A 27,977-nucleotide genomic window follows, 5' to 3' on the forward strand; every position below is an offset into this window, starting at 1 on the left:
CAGCACTGCCCGAAAATGGAATCTTGGGGCCAAAACGAACTGCCGGACACAATTGGGGGCCAAAACGGTGAGTTGGTCAACAATTGGGGGCCAAAACGGAATTAACCCTAATTTTTTCTCCCTACTCTATCTTTTCTCCTCTCTTTGTCGAAACCCTACATTAAGGTTTCAAAAAAATAAAACCTAATATGGGTTTAGTTGACTGAATCACTGAGGTTAAGGTTGATTTCATGGTAATTTCAATTGACCAATACCCTCATATGGATTTTTTAGAAAGAGAGAAAAAAAAGAAAGAGATGACAAGTGAGGTTCGAAACAAAGAAGAGAAAGCGAAGAGCCAAAGAGAAGCTGAGTAGTGATGTATGAAAATGATAAAGGAGAACATTCAAACAACTAACACCACCACCAACTGGTGTCGCTAATCCACATTTCATACAAACCTTATTCTTCTTAATCGGTTCAACTACTTCTTCAGGAACTTTCGTCAGAGGTGGGTGACACACCCTCAAATTTGGGCATTGCATATAACCGTAGTTGGTCAATTTGTTTTGATCAAGTTCCTGGAAAAAAAAAACACATTGCCTTTAACATGAGACATTGCTTATAAAATCTCCCATTTTGTAATTAGCGTCGAGCATTTTTTTTCCGGAAGGATTCGTGTAGCTAATTGCTACATCTTTGAGATAAGAAAAGAACGATGAAAAAGATAATCTCTTTTGGTTTAGATATAGTTAGATTCAAACGGTAATCCCAAGTCCCAACAATAAAGTCACATATGCGTTAGTTCATAACCTTTCAATTAAAGGGAATTCTGAATAACAAACTCTTTGATAGTTACCCAATTAGTCTCTGAGCAGAGAGGCTTTGGAAAAACAACAAGGCTACACAACCCACTTCTAGGGACTCCCACTTGAACAGCATGTGAGAGAAACAAGAGTTTCTCTCTCATCTCACAGAGTCACATGTTTAGTCACGTAGAGAGAAACAAGAGTTTCTCTCACATGCGGTTCAAGTGAGAGTTCCTCGAGGCGGGCTGAATGTACTTTTTGTTTGGAAAAATAATAATCCTACTTGTCGTCTAAGTTCTAACCAATAAAAAGAAGTCGACAACAATAGTTGCTTGAATATTCATGCACGTAGATGGTTATTGAAGATGTTTTGCCAAGATTTTCATAATGGGTCTCTTCAGGTATATGTCAGGTATCTCTTCAAGTACTTGTGTCCTTTTGAAGTGGCATTATACTTTTTCTGCTAGTCACTTAGAATTACTATAGACACCCATTTTGTTTCTCATTTTATATATCATCTTTGTTTCTGTCAAACACTCGGCTGCCTATGTTGCTATGTAGTTGATAATGTTAACATAAGCTCCAAATCAGTGGAGGTCTCAGGTGAGAAGGTGCAATTCATAGTTATCGAATTTAGATTATTAGAGCTGGGGTCAACACTTGGTTGCCCAAGTACATATCAACATCTGGCATGTTTTCTGGATCCCGAACCATCCACCCCCTCTCACTAATCGGAGTTACTCTAACCTCAACTGGGTTGCCCAACCCATTACTAATAATACCTGGAATACTAGTTCGATTAACAATTGTTTTGATAGTGACACTTGCAACGCGATTTTGAGCATTAATTTGCAGACAGATAAGGAGGACACATCAAGATGGACGCTCACAAAATCAGTTAATTTCTCAATTAAATCAAATATCTAAGAACAAGTAGCAATGAACCTATGCATGAACACAATGATTGGTTTTTCATATGGAATCTGAACACGATACCACCACGTATAAAACTATTCCTTTGGAAATGTTGTACAAATAGTCTACCAGTAAAGGACAAAATCGGAAAGTATATTGGCAACACTTATACTTGTATAAACTGTAGCGATAATGAAACTCTAGACCATGTGATGTTACACTGCAACTACGCTAGAGCGATATGGTGCAATTTTCAGGTTAGATCGGAACATTAAGAACAGTTAGTCTTTGGATTCAACAATGGAACAATTTGGATGAGGATATTACTAATTTATATGCCAAAATCTTATGGTTTATATGGAAAGCTAGTTGCGAAAACTGCTTTACTGCCAACAAACAAACCCCTCTACAGATGATCTCACGCATCAACAACACTTCAACCACGCCACTCAGAGTTGAATCCATTATAACTAACAAATGCAGGGATAAACCACAACAACAACAATGGATACCTCCCTCGACACCATATCTTAAAATCAATGTAGACGCTTCCTTTACGCAACTTACAGAACCAGCAGGAATAGGATGTATTATACATGATGAAGAAGCAAATTTATCATAGCGGCAGCAGACACAGTCAGGGGACAAAATGCAGAAGAGTGTGAAAGTCTGGCGATACACTTCAGCATATTATGGGTCATTCAACTGCAAATACAACATGTTCACATCGAAAGCGACAATCTAAATATCATCCAGTTCATTAATGGCCAGAATAACGGCTTACACTGGCAGTCCACACAAGCCATATCACAGTCTCTAGATCTCAAGAACCAGTTCACAGACATTATCTTCTCTTATGCTCCCAAGGAATGCAACGCCAAAGCCGACGCTCTAGCTAAATGGGGTAGAAATAATATTCAGAAAAGAATTTGAAATGTTACACCTACTTTTATTTCTGCTTTAAATTAAGGATCTTGTGTAAGAATAGTTTGTTGGTTAATGCTAGTATATTTCCTCAAAAACAAAAAGAATTTTTTTTTTTGTTGAAAGCCTAAAGGTATAAATAATGTAATAAGTTATTGGATTTAGACCCCCTTCGTTAGTAGTTTAACTTAAGCGGTTATCGTGCTAATCACATTTTGATGGTACATCAATGTCGTGTAATAATTAACGTAATCCATAAATCTTGGTCAACTTCTACAATTGCATTAGATAGTATCTAATTGTTTCAGAATTCTCTAGGTAACTGGTTTGAAAGTTCTTGAAGTCAGAAGTAGTGAAGTACAACTCATCCAAGAAGAAAGTCAAATCGTGAGAGACAACAGTCAATATAAACTGTTTGACACTAATGTGTGATGTATAATGTGATAAAGTATGTACTCTACAAAAACAAAAAGATATATGTAATTCTCGATTCAGTCTACTCACTATTTCGTATTTAGCCTCTACCATATTACAATAAGTTTTTCTTTCTTCATTCATACATATTGATATGAGTGTGAAGAAAATGAAAACCACATTAGTTATCCACTGACTGATTGGCAACGCACTGATAACCACATCTTATAATTAAGCCAATAAACACTGATCAAATAAATTCAATTCTTCTATCCCAGGCTTAGAAATAGTATTTCGAAGATGGTGGAACAACGAAGAGCTTCGTTACTTCTTTGGTGAAAGGGGGCCACGAGAAAGATTTATATCAATTCGATTTTTGTCAAATACTTTTCATGCAAGCAGGCAGCGAAATTCCAACATATATACTCCGGCCACATCTAGTGAGAAGCTTAAAGCAAACATGTTTGTCAATTTATTGAAAAATAAAACGAAAATGTAACATCTCAAGTACCATGAAAAGAACATAAACTAAAGTTCAGGACCAAAACCAAAGCTTAGACAATTTAGAGAGAGGGCAACTCGGTTGTCCTTGAATATAATAGAAATGAATGACAACCCGGTGCGTATCATTGTTTAAAGAAGGTTTTACCAGTTTCATTTAGCCTCAGCAATTGGTAAGTGCAACTCAGTAAGGGACTTCATGAGGAAGCTGCTCCCACACTTGGATTCATTCCCAGGAACAGCAGCAGGATCTCGGTGTTCTAGTGTCGAATGCCGTAAATCAGGGAAAAGAGAGAAACTACCCTTGGTTACAACTTGCTTAGTACGTGATTCATAACTTCTGTCATGCTTCTGATGATGCTTCTTGTGGTTGTCAGTGCTATGGCTTCGAGAAGTTTTTCCCTTGTGTCTGTGCTTGCTACTGCTGCTGCTGCTGCTGCTGCTACTACTGCTGCTGCTGCTACTTTTCTTATTTGACCTAATAGAACGGCGATGGCTGGAGCCGCCCTTTACAGTGCGAGATTGTAATGTTATAGGTGGATCATAAACGTCATTAGCCCAAGTTACTGTCAACTTCTTCGGAGGTATTCCATGTTTCTCACGGCTACCTTTCATGGCAGATATAGGCTTCAAAAGAACCTGAAAACAAAAAACAATTATGAAAAGGGTATAAGAAATTTCATGAGTAAATGATTTGGAAGAAAAACTAGATATAGTTGTCTCAATCTCACTGGTATAATCACATTCATCTATGGCAGAACAGGAAAACAGATCCGTCAATCTGTGCACTGCAGTTTATTCACCTACAGACTATAGGGCAGACATTACTAAGGTTTTGTTTCAGAATCTTCCCGTGGAGACAAATGTTACTCAACTGAGCCAATAGCTTTAAGGTGTCGTTTGGCAACACTAAAATAAGTTACTTTTTTGCTTATTTAAGTAGAAAAGTCAAAAAGTTAGTTTGGTACGCAAAAATTATCGACTTCATTTAAGTTAAAATTTGACTTTTTTTAGAAGTTAAAATTTTTAGCTTTTGACTTCAAAGTAAAGTAACTTTTTTTTGAGACATTCATGAATTTTACTTGACGAATTTTTTTTGTCTATCTCAGCTCCACTACCACAACTAAACTTCTACCATACCACTCTACCCTCACCACCACCACAACAAGCATTGCACCTCCCTCACCACCCTACCTCAACTAGCACCACCACACCTTAACCACCACCTACGCACCACCACCACCACCATACACCACCACACCTCGACAACAACCACCTCGTAGCTCCACCACCACCACCACCACCACTATCACCGTACCTTCACCACCACCGCCGCCACCACCATACCTTCACCACCACCACGGTACCTTCACCACCACTACCACCACCATACCTCCATCACTACCACCTACATATCTTATCCACCACCTTTACCACCATCCATACCACCACCACCATAACTCCGTCACTATCACTCACAAACCTTATCCACCACCACCAACGTATTTCCACCGTTACCACCACCATACTTGCACCACCATTGCCACCTCCACCACCACCACCATAACTCTGTCACTATCACTCACATACCTTATCCGCCACCACCACCGTATTTCCAACATCACCACCGGCGTACTTCCACCATCTCTTCCACCACCATCGCCACCATCATACCACCACCGCTGTCACTATTATACCTCTCTGCCACCACCACCATCAAACCTCAACCACCACCACAACCCATAACTATACCTTCATGACACCGCCACTACTACCAATATCACCACTACTTCGTATACAAGACTAATCGTGGAAATCATGAATAAATTCAAATTAAAATCAAGTATCTCTATGAGAAAGAAAAATAAAATTATCAAAAGTAAATTGAATTACCAAACTAACTTTTTGACTTTTTTACTTATAAGTAACATTTTTGCCAAATATACTTTTAAATTTTTTTTACTTTTTTAAAGCAAAAGAACTTCTACTACAAGCAAAAGTACTTTTACTTCTGGTTGCCAAACGACACCTAAGTATCACAAATATAGCCAGGGATTGATGCCAAGCATGTAAAGGCCCCTATTCGGCTGTGCTGGAAAAAGACTCATCTGGATTACTTTTAAGCTACGACAGTACGACGATAAGGGTTTATCTATTTACCATGCCTCTCCCTTAACAAATGTAATAAACTTGCAATTCATTCTGTAAGAAAAAAAGACTCTCGGGTTCGACTTCTAAAAATGCCATATGAGATATTTAACTTACAGGCAAAGATTCTGATCGGGGATAAACCGGATATTCAATCTCGTCACGTAACCCTTTAACACGCTCCTCTATTTTGGAGAAAGGAAATGTGGAAGACCTACTCAATGTGCGACGAGTAATAGTAGCAGAGGAATTAACCAGATGTTTTAACTCTTCACTTTCTTTCTCCATCTGGTACATATTTTTCGAACAACGAGCAGGACGTTCATCTACATGGGTCTCAAACTGCAATAATTCAGAGAGTGCATTTCCAAGTTTTGCTTCCATATAGTCTTCAGAAGTACCACTTTTAATACAACTAGATTGATTGTAATCTCCATGTATTTTTATCATGTCTTGAAGGCCACTCATATACTGAGAAACTTTGAAATCCATTATCAACAGTGGAGCTTCCACCAAAGAAACTGCAAAAATACAAATTATTAAGATAATCACACTGACTGTATAATCAAATACCTAAAACAAAATCAACGACAAATTCATCTAAACTATTATTAAACCTATCACTGCATCTATCTCTATTTCCTGTAGAAAGTAGGTTCTCACAATTCACAAATTTTAGTTGATTGTTAGATACGTTACTTTCATTTATTTCTAAGCTTTTAAAACATTCAGAAATGATCAATCACTAATTTCCTATGTGTGTGGCCCATCGAGATCGGAAACCCATATGAATTACTCGTGTCAAATATCTTTAGGCGTATTGGTGTCTATGTTACATTAACTATTTATCATATTCAAATCCCGGGCTTGCAGACACTGTGTGGCTATTTTTCATCAATTCGACATGAGACACCATACTGTTCTTAAACATAAATCTTATAAACTTTCTGATCTCTAATGGGAAGAACCTATGAAGTTACAATTATTTAGCAAATTGGTTGTTAAAACTTTCATGCTGAGCTCAATAAGAACACATAAAAATAAGCAGGGGATACGATATTTCCCATAGAAACCAATTTATTGTTTTTCCATTTATTGTGTTCTTAATCTTCTATATTATAATTTTTTACTTCTTTTTGCAGAGAAAATTGGTGATTCTATTCATAATTCACATAGGAAAAGCTAAATATGCAAAAGAGGTTCTTTATAAAGAACAATTGATAAAGATTACCTCTTGAGATGATAATAATAGCAACGATCAACCAACCAATAACTTGGAAGAACAACTGAATCTGAATAACAAAAGAACTGCGAATCCAAATTTCAATCCCCAAATATTCCTGATCTAGACAAATCTCGTAACAAAAACTGTGCGATTCTTAATTCCGGTATATTATTCAGATACCGAGACTAGAGAAGATAAAGAAGACGATCAAGAACAAGAAGAAATTTCAAAAAAAAAACTAGAAAAAGGCCGGATGTTAACTAAGATTACCACGACGATTCCACTTTTCAAGATGTTTAATACGATTAGAATTATTACTACTACTACTACCGCCATGAAAAGATTTATCAGAAGGTAACATTATTGCACGTTTGTATAGGAATTCAACAAGCACGCAAGACATGATCAAAACTCTTTGAAATCCCTAACCGGAACAAAACGAAACCCTAAAAAGGTATCCGCGTTGAAATATTAGCCGATCTGATTCCGATCGGTCTTTGAACACTACCAGCGCCTCAAATCAGCCCATAACAAGACCAATTTCTACAGATCGTAAATCAATAAGATCTTCAAGACGATTAAAAACTTCTTCTTTTTCTTTGGGAGCGGAAAAGTCTTGGTTGGAAACCTAATATCCAGATTCAATAATTCAGAGGTGTTTTTTTGGTAAAAGAATAAAATTGGGGGAAGTATTTATATTGATTGTGGACCGTCATTAGATTGACTTTGATAGAGACACGGATAACGAGTTAATCGTGAACGTACACGTCGGATGACTTATTTATGGTAATAATTGATAATTATTACGATATTTACAGCTAGGACTTTTTTGGTCTTTAATGGCTGGCGGAATCCTGGTCTGAGGTGGACTCATGAGCGCTGGAAATAGACGTAACTGATAGGGTAGATTAGTTTGGGACGAGAGAAATAAGAATTAGTATCATCCATGTAACAATGTGATTTAATCACTTATGAATGAAAATGGTTCGCTTGGTTTCAAACAAAAACTGATGGTTTATAGGCACCATCCAATTTTGTAAGCCTAACGTCCACTACAAAAATCAAGGTTATTGCCCACGGCTCTTACCGACGGTGATCCTTAATTCCGTCGGCAATAGCTTATATGGCTGACAGTTTTCATATTTACCGTCGGTATAGGTTACTACTGCCGACGGTTTCTCGTAAAACCGTCGGCATAAATCACTTCCGTGAACTTCCCGTGTTTTCTTTTCCCGACAGTGTTTGTCGAAGGTGATGTTTTTCGTCAGGAGTGGTTAGTTGCCGACGGATTTTATTCATTCCGTCAGTGATACTTTGCGCGGGGATATTTTATTTTGGAGGAAAACAAAGCGTTTCACGAAAAATACTTCCACCAAATTTACTCCCGATCACATTATCCCTTGCCGTCGTTAGAGTTCCCATTGTGTCTTACCTACAGGAGAGCAAAATAGCCCTAGATGAGAACAAAAAAGCCCTAAAACCAGTTTTACTCCTCTTTCTCTCTCTGGTCTGCTCGTTACTTTCTCCTGCTCTTGGTTGAGGAAATCAATTCCTAGCTCTTGGTTGAGGAGATCCTTCATCTTGGTAAGTTCCTTTCTCTCTGTTTCTCTCTCTTCTTCACTCTCTCTTCTTCACTCTCTCTTCAACGTGATTTCTGAGTTGATTTAGGAAATTGTTAAGCCTTTGTCTTAGCTTGGTTTATGATCCAAAAAACTTATTTTGATTCAATTTTAGGTTAAACTTTTGTTCTTTGTCTATCTTTTTCTACATTCCAGTTCAACATTTAAAGAAACTAAAGAAGTAAGTATATGACAGGAAGAAAGGTAACTAACTAATTTTTCCTTCTATGTTTCTAATTTTTTTATATTGAAAATATACCTAATTTTTCTTCTCTGATTTTATTAGGTAAGTCATCATCTTCTTGAGTTTTAGTTAAAGATTTGAACCAAAATTGTTGGATAACTTAATGTGAAAGGGATTTGTGGAATTTGGGTTTTAATCAATTGACACTCTTTAGCATCTTGGGCATCAAATTTTGGGTTTCTAGAATTCTGCCATCACAAGTGGGTTTTAATCAACTATTGAATAAATTTGGTTTAGATGTGATTGTCTTTACATATGTGATTGTCTTTACATATGTGGTTGTTTTAATTTTGGATCTTATGTTAAATGTTCATGAAATTGTTAATAAACAACTATGTTGGTTTTGATTAGTTTGGAATTTCTCTCTCGTTCATAAGAATAAAGAGAAAATTGAGAATGAATCAGTTGGATCATGAAATATAATCGGCTTAGACTTCATCACTTCTGTATGTTCATTAGTATTTTGTTTGAGTTATTATTAAGATGTCCGGATGTGGGTTTGTGCTTTGTAGCCCTAAGCTTTGGTAGTCTTTTAAGGTTATAACCTTCTGAAAGAACAATGCTTTCAACTAGAAGGTATGTATATTGAGTTATGGAATTATAACGTGAAAGCAAACCGTAGCATTTCTTTTTGTTGGTGCTTGGTCACGCAGCCAGGTGAAAAAGCGTTGCTGCGTTACCGAACTCCAAAACTTTTTCATCCTTTTATTGTTTACTATTCATGAATGAGGTTTATGGTTGCTGTTGCTTATATCTTGTACCACTAGTATTATGCATTCTACTGTTTTATGGTCTGAGCATCTTTATGGACCAAAAATTAAAGTATAAGAAAGGTGATGGGTGCAAGTTATCAAGTCTATCATTACTCCTTTGTATGTCGGCTTTGGATTCATTACCCTTTATCAAATGGGGCCGCGGAGTGTAAGCTAATGTGTTTTTTCTTCTGACTTTCTGTTATTTTTATGTTTACAGAATTGGTCAAGAAACTCTAATGGATGATAACTATGTTGATGATGAGATAGAGATTGAAGTTGCTCCTATTGCTGTACAGCTAGCATATGTTCGACAGGTTATTAAACTTTTTTACTTGTCTAATTGTAATTTGAGAACTTCATGGTTTACTTGTTTCCTATTTATTCAAGAACTCTTAATTTGCGAATTTCACGATTTTCTTGTTTTACTCTCTATATACGCATGCATTCGAAAGTTGTATTTTTTTCTTGTTTATGCAGGTTTTGAAGAAAGATGTTTGAACCGCCAAGAAATAACGGAAGGGGTCCGAAAATGAAGAAATGAAATTGCGAGATAAAGTATGATTGTGGATATTTATATTTAGTTTATGAATGTATTGAATTCTATAAATATACATTTGGATTGATGTGTTGTAAATTTGTTGAGATTTATGTTTATGATAGAAATAGTAGGTTATTGTTCGTTACGTTGCTGCAGTTTACGGATCATCAACTGCAGCAATGGGTGCGGATTTTTTTAAAAAAAATATTGCCGACGGTATATATTCCGTCGGCAATGGACCTGCCGACAGTGCAGTTCCGTTGCCATTTTCGTTTTTCCCGACGCCTTTTTGGCCGATGCTTTCCCTCCGTCGAGAGTAGGGGTGGGATTTTGGCCCGAAAATCCGGAACCCGCCCACGATCGTCCGAGTCCGAAAGGTTCGTGACCGTTCGATGTCCGAATCAGTCCGTACCCGCCCGACCGAAAGAGTTTAAGCGGACGGACGCGGGCATAGGTCCTTACACGGTGTTCCGACCGGAGCCCGTCCGCCCGACCAAACCCGTCCATACCCGTCCGTTTATCCTACCCGTTATACCCGCCCGCCTATATGGTTGATTTTAAGCCTTTGGATTTGTAGGGTTAGCTACAATCGTTAGATTTTAAGAGTAAAAATATATAATCCTAGAAATCACTTTTTTTAATTTTTTCTTCGTCTCACTCTCCATAAAAATCTCAATATCTCATTGGTAACCCAAGAATCCATAATACACCGATCGTAATCCATGAGAAGAAGAATAAAACCGATCTTAATCCATGAGGAATCTCAATGATTATGATTAATTTTGTAGTCATTTACTTTTTGGAATTGTAAAGTGGAAGTTTAGAAAGTTGTATTTAGCTACTAAACAATTTTAGTTTCGAATAAAAATTTCTTTATTTGATCATTAGTAACCGGTGCCCGACCGACCGATATCCGGTTTGCCCGACTATTAAAACGGTCACGGACGGGCACTTTGTTGAGAAAAATCCGAAATGTCCGCCCGTTTTGTCCGGATGCCCGAGTGGACACTTAAGACTTGTGTCCGTTCCGCCCGGACCGGTTGAGTTAGTGTCCGTTTTCCGCCCGTCCGGACCGTTTCCCACCCCTAGTCGAGAGTACCTATTTCCGACGGTGTTTTCTATGTTGCCGACGGTACTGTACCGTCGGCAATAGCCTTAATTTTTGTAGTGATCCTTGCGAAATTTGATACACTTAGGGTGTGTTTCATAGAAAATTTGTCTACAAAAAATATGATGGTATGTTTGGACGACAGAATCATGAATCTCTAGATTTATGATTTCACGGATTCATGAATCTTATTTTTTATAGGGTAATTTTTTTGTTATGTTTGGTAACTAATAAGAATTCTAGGATTTATCATCATCGAAAATGCTAGGGTGCTTTAGAGGGTGAGTTAGAGGACGCCCGGTCCTGTCACCCTCGTGACGTGGCGGGTTGAAAATGTTGACTGAGATCTGACTGTTTAATCTTGAACGACCAAGATTTAAAAAAAAAACCAACAAACCCAAATCAGATCAGTCATCTTCCTCCCTCCCGTCTATCTCTCCCGTCCCTCCCCATCTCCCAATCTCTTAGCAACAACTTCAATTGGTGATTACCCAATAACACAACAAACCCAAGAAGTTATTAAAACACCCTATATATATAATGGTCGCAGCTTTGGGGAGGAAGATGACCGATCTGATTTGGGATTGTTTGGTTAAAGGGTTTTTTTTTAATTTTGGTCGTTCAAGATTGAACGACCAGAACTTAGTCATCATTTTCAACCCGCCACGTCATGAGGGTGACTGAACTGGTCATCCTCTAACTCACCCTAACATTTCCGTATCATCATTTGAGTTTTTTAAACTCTTTTTGGAAAAGCCATTCTCTCGAAAATTGTTTTCTCAAAACAATTTTTTTTTTTCAAATATCGTTTTCTTCGAAATTAATTCTTCTTTTGAAAATCATTTTCCCATTTTTTTTGAAAATCAATTTTTCCCAAAACATAACTTTTCCCCAAAAACATAACTTTTCCCCAAAAACATTTTCTTTCCAAAAACCGTTTTTTCGATAACCTAAATTTCCAGAAAATCGTTTTTTTTTCTTTTTCCCAAAAAGTGATTCTTGCGAAACCGTGTTTTCCTTAAAAAATGTTTTCGAGAAAAAATGGTCTTCATGAAAAAAAAAATTTAAGAAATTATGTTAACGAAGAAACTGTTTTCAAGGGGAAAAATGGTTTTCATGAAAAAACAACTATTAGATAATTTCGGTTAAAGGAAAAAAAATTTGCGATAAATAACGGTTTTTGGGAAAAACTTTTGTGGGGGCAAAAAATTGGTTTTCGAAAACTTCGGGTTTTAGGAAAAGAAAAACTTGGGAAAAAATAGTTTCGGAAAAATGGTTTTTGAAAATTAGTTTTGTTGGCAAAATGATTTTTGGAAGAAAAAAAAAGATTTTTGAAAAAAAAGTATTATTGAAAGAATTATTTTTTAGAAAAATATGTTTATAAGGAAATAATGTTTTTGTTGATTTTAAGTTTGAAATTTTGGTTTATTCATTTAAAATCCTATGAGATGTTGGTCGAATGCAAATTTTTAAGGGTTATTTCCCAAATAGCCCCCAACTTTGTGACCGGTTTCCTGCTTAACCCCCTACTTTGTCAAAAATACCCAGATGGCCTCCTTTTTCAGTTTCCGTTATAACACCGTTAACTAGTCATCATCTCTCTCTCTCATCCAACTCATCGCCTCTCTCTGCCACCTCACCTTCTCGCCACCTCATCATCTTCCACGGCAAAGGTCGCCGGCCGGCCAATTTTCCGGGCGGCGACCTTTAAACATAAAAAAAAAAATTATCTCTCCTCTTTCTCTAAAACTCCGGAAGGGAAACCCCTTCACCGGAGGTGAGTCTGTTCATTGAACATACCTGTTCGCGAACAGATCTGTTCGTGTTGTTCGCGAACAGACTCACCTCCGGCGAAGGGGTTTCCCTTCGCCAGAGTTTTAGAGAGAGAGAGAGATGAGAGATTTGAAAAAAAAAAAATTAGAGAAAGGAGAGTTATTTTTTTTTATGTTTGAATGTCGCCGATCGAAAAATTGGTCGGCCGGCGACCTTCGCCGGGGAAGATGATGAGGTGGCGAGAAGGTGAGGTGGCAAAGAGAGGTGATGAGTTGGATGAGAGAGAGGTGATGACTAGTTAACGGTGTTATAATGGAATCTGAAAAAGGGGGCCATCTGGGTATTTTTTTACAAAGTAGGGGGCTAGACAGGAAACCGGTTAGAAAGTTGGGGGCTATTAAGGAAATAACCCAATTTTTAATTTAGAAACCCTTAGGATTCAAGAGTCCTAGGATTTTTGGTAGCCAAACAGACCAAGGAATCTTGATTCCTACCAAATCCCATTTTTTGTAGGAATCTTGCAACCAAACGCACCATTAATATTTTCTCTAAAATATAAAATTTCAACATGTTTGGTGGATGATATAAAGAAAGGTCAAGAAAGAACAAAAGCCTAACGGGTCAATCAGTGGTATCAAGGCACCAGGGAAGTTGAATCCGAAAGAGGTCTAACACCCTAAACTAAGGGGGTCAGTACGATCGTCAGGCGCCTAAGCCATGCCTTGACTCAAATACAACTAGGTATGTCCTAGGATTTAAGAGTAGACTAGGGGGTCTACGTAAGTGGGTGTCAATACCTCAATCCCGAAACATGGGGTGGGGGGGGGGGAGGGGGGGGGGGGGGGGAGGGGGGGGGGGGTGGGGTTGAAGCATGTATGATGGTTTACCGACTTAGTTATGAAATCCTATCAAAGAACCCAGTCGGTAAGGATCTTAAGTTTTTATTAAACTTGGGCTTCAAGAGTCCCTCAAGGATGAAACTTCTTACAAGCTCGGAAACACAATCTATCAAGTATCCTTGAATAAGATAACTTCTAAGTATCAAAGATATGGGATAACCTCTAAGAGATCCTAATATCTTCAGATTAAGAAATAGTAGTTTGAATCCAACGCGGTGGATCTCACCCGCCTCATCATAATCACCTATCAACAGTCGGTCAATACAACCTATAAAAGGTAATCAAATTGCCTCCAATAAGGCACAAACAAAATATACGAGTAAGTTACAACTCCATAAACTCGGTGCACTCAATATTTTATCTGCATGGGCAATCTGACTGTCTTGAGCGTCAAAGAGGTTTCCGAGTTCCTTGCAGGTTTTGCCCTCTAAATCGCGAGGAGAAAAGTGGGATTCAAGGTATTAGTCTCAACACTTTACCTGATTCCAGAAAGACAAATTTTGACACTAGCAGTAGCAACAAAAGAAAAGGTACGTAAAAATCCATCAGAAATTAAATCATCAGGAATCACATAAGATAAGGTTAGTCCCAATGATCGTCATTCATTTTCCAAGTCCCAAACCATAGTACGAGCCTATGAGGTATATCAATTCAAAAGTTATGATTTCTCAATTGTTGAGACAATTAAAAATGGCGGATGTTATGCCGAATGGTTCTCAAGACAAACTATTTTTCGAATTTTTTTGTCAATCTACTTGACTATGGTAGGTTGGGAAGTTTTATAGGGGTTCCCATTCTTGTTAAAAGGGTATCCCCGTTCTTGTTAAAAAGACCTCCCCTTTAAAAGGACCTCTTATTTTGGGCGTTTTTTGTTATACCAACCTGAAGGAGATATCCTTCGACCAAGATGACAATGTGCCCAATTTGTCTGATAGAGCGATTGATGACTTTATCCAGAAGATCGTTAATTCCGATCGAATGATGACTTTATCCAGAAGATCGTCAATTTCGATCGATTTATGGATCGTAATGTTTAGGTAAAAACCAAGTACGACCATCGAATCAATCCAATGATTCGCGACTAACTTCGACCGGATCCTACAATGGGTTACACCAAAGAGTGATGACTTGATGAAAAAGATATAACTAGAGGGAACAAGAAAAAAGGATGGATTCGATCCAATTTGGTAAGCTCAAAAAGTTCGGACAATAGTCGGACAAACATAGAAACAATCGGGCCCAAAAGGGAGGCCCGGATATATAGAAAAGGGGTCGTCGGCTTGGCCCACCAACTAAAGAGGCTGCCTTGGCCGGCTACATTAAGGGATGCCCCAGATGGGACAGAACTCCCATTTGGGAATCCTACTTTTGAGTCTTACCTTTTCTACGGTCCTTCTTGAAACCTATTTTGAATAGAATTCTGACTTTAGGGTTTGTATATATGGACCTTATAAGAACAGAAAAAGTATGGAATTTTTGTCTAAGTGAAATCTATCTCTTCCAAATCAAGTGGAGAAAGAGTTAGAGAAAAAGCTTCTAAGCTATCTATCTAGTCTAAAGGAGAATTTTTCTTCGCCTTAACCTCTAAATAAGGTCCAAGCTGACTCTAAAGGGGAGAGATCAAGTCGATTGCTCGAGTGTCTCAACTAAAGGATCTGCAATTTGGAGTTCTGATCTTCGGGATAAGGGCAGTCGGTTTAGTCCGCGAGAAAGCGATTCAGGTATAATCACTAACCTTAATCTAGTTCATCTTTAGTTCATGCATGAGATCATGGAAACTAGTGTTAGATGTATTAGACGTCTGAGATTCCGCTTAGGACATTAGGTGACTACATAACCCAACATGACCCCTTGTAATAAGCACTCTCAAGTATATAATTTGACCTAACAAGAAAGTTGACATCGATAAGCGAAAAAAAAATATCCTACTTCAACCGGTATTTCCTCCTTGTGATTCATCTTCTATCTATCTATCTATCTATCTGTCTACCTGTCTACTTGTCTAGCTGTCTATCTATCTAATTTCTCACAAAAGTTGGCATCGTTAGCATCACCCTCTCTCTCTCTCCCCCTCTTTGTAATCTATTATTTACTGATGCAGTGGAAAACTCGAAAAATCTTAGTTCTTTGTCTAAAACTTAGAAAACTCAAAACTCACAAAGAGTAAAAGAAATGCTTTAACTTTTTTGAGATTGGACTCCAAGAGTCATTACATTTGGATGTCATTGATACATCATGAATAGAATATGCAATACATCATGAATTTGGATGAGCATTATAACCGCCAATTTAGATATCTTGGATCCTAAAGGTCATATAAAGAACCCTAGGGTCATCCTAGAGGGTCTGAAAGCCCATCTATACCTAGGTTTCGAGACCGAGTATCGGTGGAAGCAGTTTATCATCAAGATTTATCCCATGTAATTTAGGAATGAATTAAACAACTATTTAACCCTCTTTATATAATATTAGGGTTTCCTAAACCTAATCAAATTCGAAATAACAACTTTTAAATAAATAAATGCAGAATCTGAAGGAAATATAAAACTACTTAAAGTAAAGGAAAACTTACTAAAAATAGTAAAAAAAAATGAAACTACTAAAAGAATGTTTTGAGGGCCTAAACAATAGAATTTGACCCCTAAAGTGGTCGTATGTGGCTTAAGCCAGTTCGAAAGTGCGGAACGTTATTTCGTATCAACACTCAAAATTACATCCAATTTTGACACCTGTAGCTTCGGTTTTTGGGCGTTTCAGTTGCTCGTCTATTTTTGGCTGCATCGATTTCTTTCATGTATTTTTCAGCCAATTACTCTACATCATTTACTTATGTTCCTACTTTTTTTATGTTTTTATGAAGCTAATACTAATGTTATTAAATTTTATGGTTTTTGTTGATGTCAAAGTTTGTCAATCTTGGAATCAGTCAAAGATAAGAGACTTGATGTTGGATCACGTCTCAACTGATGATTATACTTCTTTGTTTTTCGATTCTGCTCCTGGAAACTGGGGGGAAAACCTGCAAATAGGTCGCAAACCTCTTCGACGCTCTACACAGTCAGATTTCCCTTTGCAGTTAAACTATTGAGTAAAGTGAACTTAAATTTAACTTACCTTCTTGGAGGTGATTCGCTGGCCTTTTATAGGCTGCTTTGGACCGACTGTGATAAACGGTGAGATTGAGACGGTTGAGATTCACCATTAAGGATTAAGACTAATCTTTGGTAGTTTGGAGATTTAGGGTTTCCTCTTTATGTTTATCTCGTATCTTGGATATTTAGAAGTTCCTGTGTTCAAGGATCCATTCTAGATATCCTGCCAAGTTATTAGGTTTTTAGGAGATGGTTCTTCCTTTAAGACTTTTGAAGTTCAAATTACTTAAGATGTCGACCAACTGAGATCTTTGGGAAGATTCAGCTTAGCTGACAAACCTCTTCGAGCTCAGAGATCTTGTCGCCTTGAGACGGGTTGACTCGTTTGGCTTTTGGTCTTTTCTTGACTTATTGACGATAGTCAATGGGTGACCATTTTATGTATCATCAGTTTTAAAGTTTTCATTCAATCGAATTTATATATTCCATTAAGAATAAAATAATTTGTATTAATTAATTTTTACGAAACATATATTGTACGAATATAAGCAAGTTGATGGGCTTAAAAGGTCTCCACCCGCAAGTACACGGAGGGCGTCAAGTAATAACCCGGTAAGACCAAGATCGATCCTCAAGGATAGGGAGGTAATTCAGATATCGAGAGAGTCGAGTCCACTACTCCATGCGTCACACTAACTCAGACTAAAAACAGAAAGACAATGATTTGGGTTTTTACATTGATTCGAAATAAAGAAACAAATAAAACAAACTAATCTAAATGAGAGATGAGAGAAATTCGGGAGACAAGTTGCAAGGAGTCAGTTGAGAAAGATACTTCGATCCACAAGACCGATAACGAAAATAACTAATTATCTATGCGCATGAATGTTAGTTAACTTCACCCACATTGACAATCCTAAACATAATATGTCAAAATAAGCATAATCGATCAAAAGTTACTAAGTATCGACTATCAAACTAATAACACAGTAGCAAATGAGTTGACAATGAACAAATATGAAACTAATAAGTATAATACGTCAAACTAAGTATAACCGATCAAAAGTTATTAAGCATCGACTATCAAACTAAGCACGCACCATCAAATTATGTGTCAATAAAAGATTACGATCGAGGTTTCTAATTCATAAAATTAGACAAAGTTAATCAAACTAATATTTAAACAAATCATAAGTCATTTATCACATCAAAATCATGTTCCACGAGTATCCGGATACAAGAATTAGCTAGACATGGTGAACCAATTAACAAAAGGGAAGAAGATAAAGAAAAAACAAGTTAAGGTAGAAATCCCCTTTTCCGATGAGTCGCAAGGCTAGGATCGTCGAAGAATGTATGTGGTAAAGTGCATGTGATCTCCCCTTAGCAGGTAGCAGGAGTCCCTTTAACAGATGAAGTCTTAGCTTCCCACCTCGGAACTTGACCTCCCCTTAACAAAAAAGTATTTTTCTTCCGACTAAGACCCACCATGAAAGCAAGCTTAAAGCTTTCTCTCTCTAAAAGTTCAACACCAAAGCACAAGGAAATAACAAGAATAACAAGGCAATAGAATTTCGAGTTTAAGCTCTCAATTTCCGGCCAAGAAAGTGGTCGGGAAAACCAAGACAAGTCCGGCCAGAGAAGATTGAGTTCGACCAAAAGTTTCGTTAAGTTCAAGCTCTCCTGTGCCGACCCCTAGTTGTTCACGTTACAGCCGAGCTTCTCCAAAGATGATCGAGCAGCACAGCTAGCTCCAAGCTTATGTCTCGTGATATCTCGAAGCTCCAGAGCTCTTGAAGACCAGCTCAAGTTATTCTTCACACAACCGAGCATCTCCTTTGATCTCCTGGTGCCTCTGTTCTTCCCGAGTTGCTACTGTGCCGGCCTAGACTTGGCTAACCTTGAGTGTTGGCCGACCAAGCTTTGGTCGGCAACCTCTCTTCCTTTCTCTCTCTAGCTGTTGAACCAACCCTAACTTCTTCCTCCTTCAAACTTTTGAAACCCTAGTCTTTGATTGTAGAAGATGATGGATAAGAGGATTTTCCCCAAATCAGTTTTTTTTTTGAGAAGTCGACTACGATCTACGTTAGTCGTTACAAGGCACATATACATGATGAAGATGTGATAAGCACGATAACCGCCTAATTAAAACCATAATGAAAGAGGCCTAAAGCCCGACGACAAGAAAGAGGCCTAAAACCCGACAAATTTATTATATTATTTACTATATATATTGCTTAAATTACATGGAATAAATCTTGATGGCAAACTGCTTCCACCGAAACTCGACCACACGACCTCATGGACTTAAGAGGGGTGTCCAACCGTTGCACCAAAGAGTGGTGGACTTCCCAAATCAGACTTGTCTTTTTTTTTTTTTTTTTCTAAAGAGTAAAACCATAGGCCCACATGACTAGGCCCACCTAATGTGACTTGGTCTTCTAAAGGAGAGTGCTCATAAAATCTTCACTTGTTATTCTTCCTTGGGCTCTTGGGCTTTGGGTTTTGCTTCCCGCCTAGAAACCAAGGGGTGTCTTCATCATTTTTCTCTACACCTCTAATTTCCAGAAAAGACTACAATATCCTTCGGCTTCTTTCTTCCATAACTTTCCCGTCCGAACTCCAATTCGACTTCCGTTTTCGCTGTCAGATTCACCATTGACTCTAGTTGCCCTTTAAGTTTTAATTTTCACAAAATGACCAAAATAGACCTGGTGCTCTTTCCTTGTAGTCTCTTTCGTATGAGATGAAAATGTGATAAATGCTATGTTTTATTCCAAATTAAGCTCCTTACTCCAAATAAGTTACCTAACAAGAAAAACACATAAATAATGAAAGATAAAACCCGAATGGAACTAACTCATCGAACTTAAGTGATCTAAATGTGGCATTTTCACGCCACATCACAAGTAGATAAAAGAGACAAAATCATAATTCTCTAACAAAATTATTTAAGAAAGTCGCAAATTTTTCATATTCTTATAGTACTTTCATGAAATTTCCCGTTACTTTATCTTACTATCATATGTCTAAGGAAAGTCGGAATCATGATATATTTCTTGTCTACAAACTTATCCCCAAGGAAAATCCTTGATGAAATAAAAAAATATTAAAGGAATTTCTGGTAGGGACATGACGCGGGACAAAAAAAATGCACTATATGAGTTGGCAAAATTACAAACAGATCAGAATACAAGGAGGACTGGGCATTCTAAACATGGCTATAGTAAATAAATAGTTGGTGGGAAAATTGGTGTGGAGGTTTCAGACCGAAAAATGCGTTATAGGTTCCATTATTGACTGCCAAATATCTTAAATATAAGGAATTCTGGACTCATACGTATAAACACAATGTTGCAAGCACTTGGAAAAACATGATCGAGATGAGAAAAAAAAAAACTAGAACCAAAAAGATGTATGAGCGCATAGGCAATGAAGTTAACATTAGTGTATGGGGATGAGAAAAAAATTACTATGATCTACGTTAGTCGTTACAAGGCATTGATACATCATGAAGATGTGATGAGGACGATAACCGCCTAATATAAGCCATAATGAAAGAGGCTTAAACCCCGACAAATTATTATATTGTTTACTATATGTATTGCCTAAATTACATGGGATAAATCTTGATGGCCCCACGACCTCGTGGGCTAAGAGGGGTGTCCAACCGCTACACCAAAGGGTGATGGACAAAGTGTTTATCTGTTGCTCTAGGTATTTCATATTTATAAATCATTAATCCACCATTATTTTCAGGTATGAACATTGTTGAAACTAACTACGATATTGAATGATAAATGATAACTTGCACTTATAATGAGAATGATGTAATAACTATTATAACGATGTAGATTCATCTTGTACAATTATGAATGTGTATTGGTTAAATGAACCACGAGATGTATATTTTTTAGTAAGTATATTGGATTTTTTTGAAGAACTATGACTAAAAAGTGTCCTCATTAGTATAAGTTTCTGGCCTCGCCACTATTCAAGTGTACACATGTCTTTCTGTTGTGCCCATACTGTTGACACTTTCCGCATCTCCTATGGTCCTCTTGTACTCCATTTTGCTCATCTTTATCTTTTTTCGGTGGCTTAACCACATTACTTGGCTCCAGTACCAAAGAATTATGTATAACAATATATTAAACAAGGTAAACAATACAAACTATTAAATATACTTGATTCCACTGTGACTCGTGATCTATTGGTTCAATACGATTACTATAAGTACTCACAAGGTGTCATGGGTCTACATAGGTGCAAGAGTAAAAAATATATTGTAAAATGGATGTGTTATAAAAAAAATTACAAACATGCTTGTCGAAAAATATTACCTATATATTAAAATCTGTATTTCGAAATGGTATTAGTACAGTTATGACATGAATGCATGGAATTCCAGTTACTTTCCAAGCACTACACGAGCGAGTATTTTGTTGCAGGTCGACTTTCAATATGTGTCATATGAGCAATGTCTCGTACTTGCCATATTGTTGATGTTGAAGGCTCACAATTGTATAAATGATATTTTTTTAGCAACGTCCCATTCTTCCACATTCGTTTTCCTTTCATATAAAACCTCATGACCATATTATGGAATCATCAACAAATTTACACAATGGCTTGAGTCTTGCTTCCATTATCCACAGATTAAATGTTTTAGAGAAATTATTTGTGACATAATCGCCCAATGACTTATTTCTTCTCCATCATCCATTCCTTGGCTTTCTTTTTGGTGGTCTCCAGTTCCTTCAACTAACATTCGTGCTCAACCTTACTATATGCCTTAGCTGCTTTCCGAGTATTTCTATAATTGTTTCGGGATGGGATATCTTAAAATTCTTATATATATATATATATATATATATATATATAAACAATACCGATGAAAATGATTAACATCACCAAAGACATCTCTAACAACATCCATAAATCGTTTTTTCCTATTGATATGATTGTGAGTGGCTTCGGGTGTAACATCAAATGGCTAGATACACTTCTAAGAAACGAAGTCCAAGTCTCCATGCACTCGTTCCTATCAATGTATATCGTAATTGGAAATATCGCATTGTTCGCATCAAGAGGCATGACACTCAAACAAATCCTCCATACTTACCCTTCAAAAATCAACCTTTGGATACCCAAAATGGGCCCACATCCATTCCCAAATCCATTCATACCTGCCTTATATGCTATACACACCGATTTCAATCGATGTGTCCTATCATCTCTACTGCAAGTACCAATATTCCCCCGGTTTGACTTTAAAACCTGCATGCACAACTCGGAAGCTAGTCTATAGGATTCTTCATAGTTACCAGTGTCTCAGCATGCAAGGATGCCCAATATGAAATTTTGGCTTGGTACTTACGTAATACAAGTGCTATGATATCCTTTGGCTTTTTATCAGGAACATCTCTTAGATACTCCAGAATCTTGGGAGTAACCCATCCACAAGAAGTCATTGGATTTACTAGGTTAACCACTGATATGTTGGACACTTCTCATTTAATTGAGACTAATAATGGCACATTCATATATTCCCTCTTGAAGATAGCCCGACCAGTTACCAATTTGAAATTGATGGACTATGTATTTGAATGATGGTTACCCTATTATAAGGCAATCAGATTTGAGGGATAAAGTTGGTTATAATAACCAACTCACTACACCCATTTTGGATGAAACAGAATGCGGAGTAGTTATATTACCTGAAGGTCCCTAACCCCTCCCAATAATAATCCTTGTGTCTCTCCATCAAGATACAACAACAATTTATGGAGAGGATTGGGGTTAGAAGATTTTTAGTATTCTGCATTTATTTTCCTATTTCAGTTTATCAACTTAATCAACAATGGTTGAAGGTATCTAACTTCCGCAATTATTTAGAGTTAATTTTCTAACATTTGGTATCAGAACCACCCTTTGGCTTCTTGATTAGTATTTAATAATTATTTATTATGACATCTAAACTACATGATATGAATTTATTTTGATTTATCATTTATGTTTAGATTGAAATATTTTATTTGAAACAAAGTTCGCTTAATTTCGTTTGAAATATATTTATCTTTGTTGTCAAGGAGCATTCAGTTGTGTTATAACTAAAAGTCGCGGAAGCTATCGAACCTATCCTAGAAATTGATCCGATTATGAAAATTATCGAAAAGCTAAGCCAAATCTAAATATGTGAACAGAATTTAACGAGGTTCGGCTTTAAAGCCTACGTCCTCGGGCGAACAAGAAATCTTTATTGAAGGATAGATGAAGACGACTAACACAACCCGCAAGTTCGTCCCAAGATGGTACCGTATAGAATTTAACCTTCTATACTAGATCTTCGACAACCGAGAAATTAAACACCGCTCAAAAAACTATGAAAAATTTCTCACTCTTGCACTCTCTCTAGCTTTCTAAAGAAGAGTTGTTGTTTGTGTTGGTGTGTATTACAAAGACTCAAGACCCCTATTTATATAGGATATCAAACCCCATAAAAAAGGAACTTTGGTTTCTAAATTACTTAGGTTTCTAAATTTTGGTGTCAATTGCCAAACCGCCTATATCCAACTTTGGATATCCACCGACCATAGCCAATTGAAGCCAAAATTGGAAATTGATTCCAAAATTGGAAAAGCCTCTCACCAAACCGCCTTCAACCAAACTGCCCAATTTGGTTTATAACTTTCTCAAACCGCCTCAATCAAGAAACCATCCTCTCACAATTCTCCACCTCGTACACAATTTGATACCCTTCAAATTTTGGACGAACACCAGGATACTCCTTGTAAGATATGTCTGCTTCTTGTAACATCATCCGACTGCACCATTTGACCATGGTTGCCTACGTACCCTTTTACAGGATCAAGCCTACCGTAGTTCTACCAACCCTTCACATAAAGATTACCTTGTCGCCATTACGCCCTTTCGGGCAACTTAACACGAGTCGATTTGTAGCAATTCCAGGCAATGCTGAAACTTGCTACATGTCACCACTTTAGTCAACATGTCCGCGGGATTCTCATCTGTGTGTACCTTTATTAGAGAAACATCACCTTCCTCTATGACATCTCGTACAAAGTGATACCTGACATCGATATGCTTAGTACGAGCATGATGAACCTGATTCTTCGCCAAGTGGATCGCACTTTGACTATCACACCATACATCCACGCACTCCTGCTTAATCCCTAGATCATCCAGAAGACCCCACAACCACAATGCTTCCTTCACACCCTCGGCCATAGCCATATACTCGGCCTCCGTAGTAGATAACGCAACTGTAGATTGTAACATCGATCGCCAACTAACTGGAGCACCATGTACCCTAAATACATAACCAGTAGTAGATCGTCTTCTATCTAGATCGCCAGCATAATCCGAGTCAACATAACCGCTTACCTGACATGTGTCTCCACCAAAGCACAAACCCGTATCAACGGTACCCTTCAAGTACCTCAAGACCCACTTCACAGCTTCCCAATGTGTCTTCCCCGGGTTTGCCATAAACCTACTAACCACACTGACCGCCTGTGAAATGTCCGGACGAGTACACACCATAGCGTACATCAAACTGCCAACTGCACTAGCATACGGTATACGATCCATATGATCCTTCTCCACCGTAGTAGTGGGAGATTGTTTTCCCGAGAGCCTGAAGTGTGGTGCCAAAGGTGTTGACACCGTCTTCGCATTCTGCATCCCGAACCGAGAAACTACTCGTTCGATGTAACCTTTCTGATTCAAGTACAGTTTCTTACTTGACCGCTCTCTCTTAATCTCCATTCCCAGTATCTTCTTTGCAGTGCCCATGTCTTTCATCTCAAACTCTTGACTGAGTTGAGATTTCAACTTATTTATCTCCACCATGCTTCGAGAAGCAATAAGCATGTCATCCACATACAAAAGGAGATAAATAAAGTCACTTTCGCGAAGCTTCTTGATGTATACACAACAATCATAGTCACTTCTGCGAAAACCATGCTTTAGCATGAAAAAATCAAATCGTTTGTACCATTGGCGAGGGGATTGTTTCAATCCGTAAAGAGATTTCCTCAAACGACATACTTGATTTTCTTTGCCCTCAACCTTGTATCCCTCTGGTTGAGCCATATAAATTTCTTCTTCCAAATCACCGTGCAAGAAGGCGGTTTTAACATCGAGTTGTTCCAGCTCAAGATCCCTGTGAGCAACAATACTCAATAGCACCCGAATAGAAGTATGTTTCACGATCGGTGAGAAAATCTCATTGTAGTCGACCCCTTCTTTCTGTGCATAACCCTTGGCCACTAGTCTTGCCTTATACCTTGTACCCTTGATTTCGGAAGAATCCTCTTTCTTCTTGTACACCCATTTACAACCAATAACAGACTTACCTTCGGGCAATGGGACAACCTCCCATGTCTTGTTCTTGTGGAGAGACTCCATCTCTTCTTGCATAGCAACCAACCAACTCTCTCTTTCCTCCGCGGTAATAGCTTGTTTGAAGGTGACCGGCTCGTCGTCTTCCACCGAGAGTGCATATTCAACCAGATTTGCCTGCCCATAATGCCTAAGAGGTTTGTCTGACCCTAACCTCTGTACCGGCTTATATAACCGTTTCGGCCTAGTGTGTACCGAAACATCCTGCTGTTGTTGTTGTAAAACTTGTGTACCTTCCCCTTGAACCTCCTCATGATCGGGTTCATCAATTTTCTCATCCTGAGTATTATCCTGATGCTCCACCTGATCATGATTCCTAGAAACCCGTTGGTCTTCGGCTTCTACTTCCACTACTTGAGCTTTAGTAGATCCAACATCACCACAACTAGGCACCGTAGCTTTCGCCATAGCTACAATAGATGACTCATCAAACACCACATCTCTGCTGATTACAAACTTCTTGTCTTCCGTACACCATAGCCGATAACCCTTGACTCCTGTAGCATATCCTAAGAAAATTGCCTTCTTTGCTCTATTGTCAAGTTTGTTACCTTTAACATGGTAATAGGCCGTACAACCGAAAACCTTAAGTCTCCCGTAATCTGCATGTTCACCTGACCACACCTCGTAAGGTATGCCGCCATCTAAAGAAGAATGTGGAGACCTGTTCACAATATAACAAGCTGTAGCAACAGATTCTGCCCACCATTCTACGCCTAGTCCCGAATTGGAGCGCATACATCTAGCCTTCTCAAGTAGTGTACGGTTCAATCTCTCTGCGACTCCATTCTGCTGAGGTGTGTTTACTACTGTCCAGTGCCTCACAATGCCTTCCTGATTACAAAACTCCTTGAATGCCCCATCCGTGTACTCGGTCCCATTATCCGACCTTAACGTCTTCAGCTTTCGACCAGTTTTGTTCTCAACCATTGCTTTCCACACCAGGAATGTGTTGAATACCTCATTCTTATGCTTCAGAAAATAAAGCCAGACAAATCTCGAATGATCATCAACGAATGTAACAAAATACCTGGAACCACCCTTGGAAGGTAACTTTGCCGGTCCCCAGACATCGGTGTGTACGTAGTCTAATACCTCTTTGCTCCTGTGCTTGCTTGTAGAGAACGTCACCCTGTGTGCCTTCCCGAACACACAATGCTCACAAAACTCCATGCAAGGCTTCTTCATGTCCTTCAACAAGCCTTTCCCGCACATCAAAGATAGACCCTTTTCTGACATATGCCCAAGGCGCATATGCCAAAGCCTCGTACTAGCCGTTGGATCCCTTCCACTGATTCCTACTGTTACATCTCCCGTAATTGTTGTCCCCAAAAGTTTGTATAAATTACCGTAACGAGTACCTCTCATTACCACCAAAGAACCCTTAACGACTCTTATGGAGCCATTCTCTATAATTATCTTACAGCCGTTCCGCTCCAACACACCAAGGGAAATTAGATTTTTCCGCAAATCGGGTATGTGTCTTACGTCCGTCAATGTTCTCACCACTCCATCGTGCATCTTGATCCGTATTGTTCCGAGTCCCACAGTTTTACATATACTATCATCACCCAGTATAACTGTACCACCATCTATACTCCTATAGGTAGTAAACATCTCCCTATTTGGGCACATATGGTGTGACGCCCCTGAATCAAGCATCCACTTATCGAAGATCTTCTCAGACACCTCTGTCACCGAGAAACATTCGTCCGCCTCTTCTGACACATATCCCGCCTCTTGCATCTCTTGTTTCTCCTTGTAGCCTTCGTTCTTTTGCTTCAACTTTCTCTTTGGACAAGTCGCTTTAAAGTGGCCAAGCTCACCACAACTAAAGCACGTTTTCTTGAAAGAGCCTCTAGATTTGGATCTAGATTTCCCGCCCTTTCCCTTTCCCCTTTCATTACTCCTCCCCCTCGTTACAAACAACCCTTGTGCTTGTTCTTTGTCTACTCCACCCGACGCCATACTGCTAGTAGCAACCTTACGAAGGTCATCCGCTAATAGCGAATTTCTCGTCTCTTCCATGGTTAGACTATCACCAACAAGCATCAAAGTTTGAACAAGGTTCTCATAGGATTTAGGTAATGAAAGTAACAATATGAGGGCTTGGTCCTCATCCTCAACCTTAACATCAATATCCTTCAAATCTGAGATAATCCTGTCAAACCTATTCACATATTCCTGAATAGAAGAACCCTCTTCCATTCTACATGTGAATAATTTGGATTTTAAGTAGACCCGATTCGTTAAAGTTTTCGTCATGAAACTGCTTTCTAGTTTTAACCATACACCCGCCGCCGTTGTTTCTTCGTCTACTAGGAACGCCACGTCCCTCTCAAGACACAACATAATGGTAGCCCGTGCTTCGAGGTCTAACTCTTCCCAATCCTCATCTGACATATCTCCTGATTTCTTTCCTGTCAACGTCTTGTGTAATTTCTGCGAGATTAACAGATTCTTCATCTGCATCCGCCAATAAGAAAAATCGTTTTTCCCATTGAACTTCTCTATCTCATATTTCCCTGCTTTGACCGTACCACTTCTCGATCCCATCTTCTCTTCGTTCAATCTCAACAAGGCTCTGGTACCAATTGTTATAACTAA

At 38.3% G+C, this 27,977-nt stretch overlaps 1 protein-coding gene and 2 long non-coding RNA genes across 4 annotated transcripts; 2 read left to right on the forward strand and 1 right to left on the reverse strand.

Annotated features, from left to right (window-relative positions):
* Positions 1-3,464: 3,464 nt before the first annotated feature.
* Positions 3,465-6,025, forward strand: LOC147550237 (uncharacterized). Its single transcript, XR_015238194.1, has 2 exons — positions 3,465-4,435; positions 5,577-6,025. It is a non-coding gene; the product is annotated as an uncharacterized LOC147550237 (long non-coding RNA).
* LOC147550238 (uncharacterized) lies at positions 3,491-7,637 on the reverse strand. Of its 2 annotated transcripts, none has more exons than XM_086670856.1 (3): positions 6,922-7,637; positions 5,808-6,211; positions 3,491-4,181 (listed from the first exon to the last, which is right to left on the reverse strand). In XM_086670856.1, exons 2-3 carry the CDS (start codon positions 6,180-6,182, stop codon positions 3,696-3,698), a joined length of 861 nt encoding a protein of 286 aa, XP_086526982.1. In that variant the 5' UTR covers positions 6,183-6,211; positions 6,922-7,637; the 3' UTR covers positions 3,491-3,695. The 2 variants fall into 2 exon arrangements, with proteins under 2 accessions (XP_086526982.1, XP_086526983.1); XM_086670857.1 differs by having other exon boundaries at positions 5,808-6,517; positions 6,568-7,583.
* Positions 7,638-8,293: 656 nt separating this feature from the next.
* On the forward strand, positions 8,294-10,209 carry LOC147550239 (uncharacterized). Its single transcript, XR_015238661.1, has 4 exons — positions 8,294-8,499; positions 8,691-8,738; positions 9,751-9,847; positions 10,011-10,209. It is a non-coding gene; the product is annotated as an uncharacterized LOC147550239 (long non-coding RNA).
* The last annotated feature ends 17,768 nt before the right edge of the window (positions 10,210-27,977 follow it).

Source organism: Eschscholzia californica, unplaced genomic scaffold (genome assembly GCF_041429995.1).
Source record: "Eschscholzia californica isolate CP2 unplaced genomic scaffold, dmEscCali1.0.p SCAF_3, whole genome shotgun sequence".
Classification (NCBI taxonomy): Eukaryota; Viridiplantae; Streptophyta; class Magnoliopsida; order Ranunculales; family Papaveraceae; genus Eschscholzia; species Eschscholzia californica.

Bases quoted from the DNA above. Each gene is read 5' to 3' on its own strand.
- LOC147550238 (XM_086670856.1), bottom strand. From the start codon at position 6,182: ATGGATTTCAAAGTTTCTCAGTATATGAGTGGCCTTCAAGACATGATA. The intron at 4,182-5,807 runs GTAAGTTAAATA...TTTTGTTTTCAG, and splicing joins CCCGATCAGAATCTTTGCCT to GTTCTTTTGAAGCCTATATC.